A 5,809-nucleotide genomic window follows, 5' to 3' on the forward strand; every position below is an offset into this window, starting at 1 on the left:
TGCTTTATTCTACCCTGTCATAGGCCCAAAGTGGCTTCTTTATTAACCAATGATAAAAACATATTCACAGCATACAGAGGGGAATCCCTCATCAGCTGTCTTTAAATGGTGTCTACTTGAATAGGAAAAGTTAGTTTTCTGAAATGGAGTCTCATTGAGTATATAAGCCACACACAAGAGTAGGCATCAACAAGACAAAAACTCAATGTTATTTTTGTAGACATTTTTTGTCTCATATTGTTTTGTTTGGGCATTTTTTCTTTTACTGGTATTTACTTATATATTAAGGTTTCAGCCTTATATTTTTATAAGTTTTGGGGATTTTGTTTTTGTACATATGTGTGTGTATTCCATGCACATGTCCTGTGCTTTCTCTTTTGTTTTGCTTTACTCCGGTTTGTTTAGGATTTTTGTTTGTCTGTTTGTTTATTTTCTAAAGAGATAGGGAAAGAAGTTATGGAGGTAGGTGGGTGGGAAGAAAGAGGATCTGGGAGGAGTTGACACAGAATACATTATTTGAAAAATATTTTCAATTAAAAACAAAAGAAAAATACAAAAAATAATCTTTCCTGATTCTCTGTCCTTCATGGTTTTTATGAATATAAAATGATATAATATGTATGAAAGTGCTTCTTAAACAATACTGTGATGTGTACTCAAACACTAAAGATTTTAATTATGAACTTATTTCAGTTATTTATTTTATATAAATAAGCTTTCTTTTATATATTTATACTTATTAAATATTTATTTATATAAATATCTATATTTTTATATTTTATAAAGAGTATGTAAGTAGAGTAAAGAAGAAGTGGCCCTCCTGTTTCCTTTTTAAAAACTCATGTCCAGCCAGGCAGTGGTGGCAAATGCCTTTAATCCCAGCACTCAGGAGGCAGAAGCAGGTGGATCTCTGTGAGTTCGAGGCCAGCCCGGTCTACAAGAGCTAGTTCCAGGACAGGAACCAAAAAGCTACGGAGAAACCCTGTCTCGAAAAAAAAAAAAACTGTAACAAAGAAATGTCCCTTCTTCTGATGCGAGTTCTTGACTCAAGTTGGACTCAAGGAAGGACCTCATAGTAACAAAGGACATAACCTTAGCTCTAGAGTGAATTGCTATTAAAAGATCTTAATGATGCAAAATTCTTCACTTTGTTTCCATATACAGGAAACATCACTGTTATTGTTTTATGGTTTCCATTTCCTTTGCATTTTTGCCATCTAATGCGTGCTGACCAAGGTTTTGAATTAAATAATCCCTGTGTTTATCAAGGATATGATTTCTATCTTCCAATCCAAACTCTCAGAAATATACTCACAAACTAAAACTTTGCCTGAAGATCCAAATGTACAAAAATATATAGTAAAATATTTTTCCCTGCCCATTAATGCCTGAAGCAGATGGAAGAGTTGGCCCTGTAGTCGTAAGAATGAACCCCACACACTCTGTTGCAACACTCAGGAGAGCAGGTCTGTACCTTGCCTGAGCAACACGATGGCACAAACCCTGTTGACAGAGGTGTGGGTGAGCCAACACAGGAGAGCGAGCCGTGGAGGACCGACACTATTACTCATCTGTCCTGTGGTGGCATAATACAGGGAGAGTTGCCCCTCCCATTCATCAATGCCAGAGCCAGCTGTGAGAACTGGCCCTGAGGTCAAAAGAGCTGGAGAGCTGTCCCTGCCCTCCAGTAACTGCAATACTTGGGAGAGCAGGCCCTGAACCTCACCTGGGTAACACAGTAGAGCCAACCTTGTTGACAGGGGTAAGGGTGAGCTAGCCCCTGAAACTGCGAGTACAGGAGAGCTGTCCTCCCTGTTTGTGTGTCATGTGAAGGTGTAGGAGGGGAGATGTCCCTGCTCCTTACCTCTTGCCCTTTGACCAGGTGCACTGTTTGGGAAATAAGACGTGCACCTCACCTAGGCAGCACAGCACAGGTCATAGTCAGAGGGGACGGTGACGCAGCCCTAATGTTATGAGCAAGGGACAGCTGACCCCATTACTCATGTGGCAGCATGAGTGGAAGAGAGATAGCCTCCCCCAACCTCCCGCTCACCATCCCCTGAATGAATTTAAAAGTTATTTTTCATAGGTGGCATACATAAAAATCTTCTTGGAAGAGATGAAAATACAAATGCTTGGCAGTATTATTAGACTCCTGATGGCGAAATTACCTTTTAAATAGAAGGTTTGAGACTCAGAAATAAAAACAAAGTAAGGATATTTATACAATTAAGTAATAATGGACAAGGACAGGCATCAAGGTGATAACATCTGGTAATTTGGAATGATAATACATACTAATCTAAATTAGAATAGAAGTGATGCTACTTCTTTCAATAAGGAAGAAATTTAAATCAATAAGCAGACACATAGCCTTTTCCAATTAAATAAGTGATAAATTCATATTGAAAGCCTTTATTGCGACATTGTTATCAACATTATTGAAATCTTTAATCCTAAATACAAGACATCAATATTATCATGATATTTTAGGGAACACTGATATGTTTGAAAATCTGCAGTTTAGTCTCTCTTGGATCATACAATCCTTCTTGCAAATAAGTCTATCACTTAGGTAACTATCAAAACAAGTATGGTTTTCATCATTGTAATCTCCTAAAAGGTGCCTCGTCCACAGAGTGACAAAGAACAGAAAACATATGAAATGACTGTCTAGCTCTTTGCCATGCTGGAACGAAGAACTTTCAGCACAGCCTTGCGTATCTGCTTGGTCTTCACACTGTAGATGATGGGGTTCAGGACAGGAGGAGTCAGTAAGTAAGCATTGGCAACCAGAGTATGGACATAGGGTGGGGCTCGTTTCGCAAATCTGTGGACAAAGGACAGACTGAGCAGTGGAATATAGAACACAGCCACAGCCCCAATATGGGAGATACACGTGCTTAAGGCTTTCTTCCTCTCCTCTGGGGAAGCAATGCTTATAACAGTTCTAATGATCAAGACATAGGAAAGGATGATGAAGACAGAGTCCACTCCAGCAGTGGAGATCAGGGCAGTGAGCCCAAGCGCGCTGTTGACCCTGGTGTCTGTGCATGAGAGCTTCATGACATCGGGGTGGAAGCAGTAGGAGTGGCGGAGCACATGGCTGCTGCAGTAGGACAGTCTTTTCAGGAGCACTGCCAGGGGAGTCTGGATCAGCGTTCCGCGCACAACAATTGCTGCCCCAATCGCTACTACTTTAAGATCAGTTAAGACAGAGGCATATCTAAGAGGATTGGAGATGGCCACATAGCGATCAAAAGCCATGGCCAGCAGCACTGAGGATTCCATGACAGTGAAGAGTTGGATGAAGAACATCTGTGACAAGCAGGCATTGAAGCTGATCTCCCTGGCATTGAACCAGAATATTCCCAGCATGGTGGCCAGAGTGGATACGGACAGTCCGAGGTCAGCGGTGGACAGCATGGAGAGGAAATAATACATGGGCTCGTGGAGGCTGGGCTGAGTGATAATGGCGAAGAGAATCAGGCTGTTCCCTGAGAGGGCAGTTGTGTAGAGAAAGCAGAAGGGGATGGAGATCCAGGTGTGGTAGGCTTCCAGCCCAGGCACACCGGTGAGCAGGAAAATGATGGAAGAAGATGAGGTGTTCTGGAGAGTTGACATATTGAATTCAAATCAGTATTTTCAGTTAAGTATCCTGCAATGATAATATAGATTGATTTGTGATGCACTTAGTCCAAAGTTGATCACTTCACTAGTAAACATTTCTGAAAGATAATAGCTGTTGAAATAGCTTATCAAAATGGAGGAAGAAAACTGGGGAATCAACTGAGAATACTCCTTTAAGGGGCCAAAGTCAAGAAATGAAGAATTACGTAAGAATGACACTTTATACGAAAATAATATATTAAGTGAATTAAGCCAGACTCAGAAAGGCGTAAACCACATGTGTTCTCTCCCCTGTGGAAGCATGTCTAGAAACATGAATGCCTAAGGCAGAGCATAAGATGTGTATCTTAGGGGCTGTGACTAGAGCAGCAGCAAAGAGAAGGCAGTTACACAGAGAATCTGATTAAAATACACTGTGTGCCTGCATGGCTGTGCCGTGCTGAAACCCTCTGATTATACAAACACTGCAAATAATAACATAAAAAGATGAGGATTCCATGTTATTTATATTCACAAATTTGATAAATAATAACTGAGATGTTTGCTTATTTTCTCCTAAATGAAAGTAGCAATCAATTTAAATAGCTATGGAATTTCATATAAATAGCAAGCAGCAAATGCAATGATTCTTATGGTCCATTTACAATGTTAAAAACTCATCTGTACCTGAGCAGTTTCAAACATAGTGTATGTATGAGGAATTAGGACACACAACCAGAATAGAATATGGGGAATGCTCAGTATAAATTTAGTAAAATTTGTATTGTGAATTTTTATGCTGCATTGTAAGCCAAGTTCTTCCGATTGAATGCTGTAAACTGTGAGTGGGTTCAGATGCTCTGACATTTGCCCTGCGACAAATGGCTGCGCCGCACTGTGCCTCAGTTTCCTCATCCCTAACAGGACAGAGTTACCCCTGACCCGTGGGATTCTGTGACGATTAGGCTAGCCAACGTCTGTGGATATCTCAGTAGAGTTCTGCTGATAGTTGTTTGCCGCTAGGTAATAAATTAAAGTTTAAGGTTATGAAATCCTTTTTCCTATGTCGTTTCCTACATGTCTCTACAGACCTATTCCCTTTCTATCAGACAAATGAGCAACAGAAATATTATCTAAGTATGACTGGGCAATGTTTTCCCCATGAGTTTCTTCCTCATTTAAGCTCTTTTTAATCTGTAATCATATTTGTTTCTAATTCATTCTTCCAGTTTTCAGACACGTAGGTCAAGCCCCTGCTCCCACATCATACGTGCATAACTGAGTTTTTGATTATTCATCATTTGAATTATTTTGGGGTGTGTTTATGTCTGTGCGTGTGTGTGTGTGTGCGTGCGTGCGTGTGTGCGTGCGTGCGAGAGAGAGAGAAAGAGAGAGAGAGAGAGAGAGAGAGAGAGAGAGGAGAGGATGGGTTTGTGTACATGAGTACAGGTGACCACTGAAGCCTGAGGTGATGGGTTCCCCAGGAGCTGGAGCAACAGGCCAGTGAACCTGAACCCAGAGTCTCTACAAAGCCGTGTGTGCTTGTAACTGCTGCGCCGTCTCCAGCATTACAAAGGAGCTTTATTCAGCCACAAATATCATAATGATGCTATTTTCACAGAAATGACTATAATTGGAAATCCTCATGTTAAAAAATAAGACATTCAGAACGACACATTTTCTCTTACACTTGGAATTTACGCAAAAATACATACATGCATGACTTTTTGTTTTGATGGGTTTTGTTTGTTTGTTGGTTCATGTGCTACACAAAGTGTTTCTCTGTGACTGTCCTGGAACTCACTCTGTAAACCAGGCTGACCTTGAACTCAGACACACCCACAACTGCCAGGATTAAAGGCGAGCACCACCAATACCTAGCATCTGGATATATTTGAGCATGTAATATACATATATGTATTATAAAGAGGCTGGCTGAGATATAAGAAGCAAACAAGTGAATGTGAACAAACCACAGTGATGACATGAAACATCACAATGAAACCCACTGCCCTGTATGCATGGCTATAAGTTAATCAGCGTTCTGTTGCTACTTTGCAGAGCACACTGCTGTCTGTCTCTCCAGTCAGCTTTGGATGTGCATGTAGTTTAACAGCAAATATAAATGATGTGATCTGTAATTCAAAATAAGAAAAAAAAAAAACAAATCACATGCTGAAACTGCCCTAAAAGACAGGAA

General features: G+C 40.5%; 1 protein-coding gene across 1 annotated transcript; it reads right to left on the reverse strand.

The window, feature by feature from the left end:
* Positions 1 to 2,673: 2,673 nt before the first annotated feature.
* LOC130880190 (olfactory receptor 51F2-like) lies at positions 2,674 to 3,624 on the reverse strand. Its single transcript, XM_057779126.1, has one exon. It carries the CDS (start codon positions 3,622 to 3,624, stop codon positions 2,674 to 2,676), a length of 951 nt encoding a protein of 316 aa, XP_057635109.1.
* Between the last annotated feature and the right edge of the window lie 2,185 nt (positions 3,625 to 5,809).

Source organism: Chionomys nivalis, chromosome 8, assembly GCF_950005125.1.
Source record: "Chionomys nivalis chromosome 8, mChiNiv1.1, whole genome shotgun sequence".
In the NCBI taxonomy this organism is placed as follows: domain Eukaryota; kingdom Metazoa; phylum Chordata; class Mammalia; order Rodentia; family Cricetidae; genus Chionomys; species Chionomys nivalis.

What these genes read in the sequence shown, in the direction of transcription:
- LOC130880190 (XM_057779126.1), bottom strand. Translation starts at nt 3,624, where the DNA reads ATGTCAACTCTCCAGAACACCTCATCTTCTTCCATCATTTTCCTGCTC.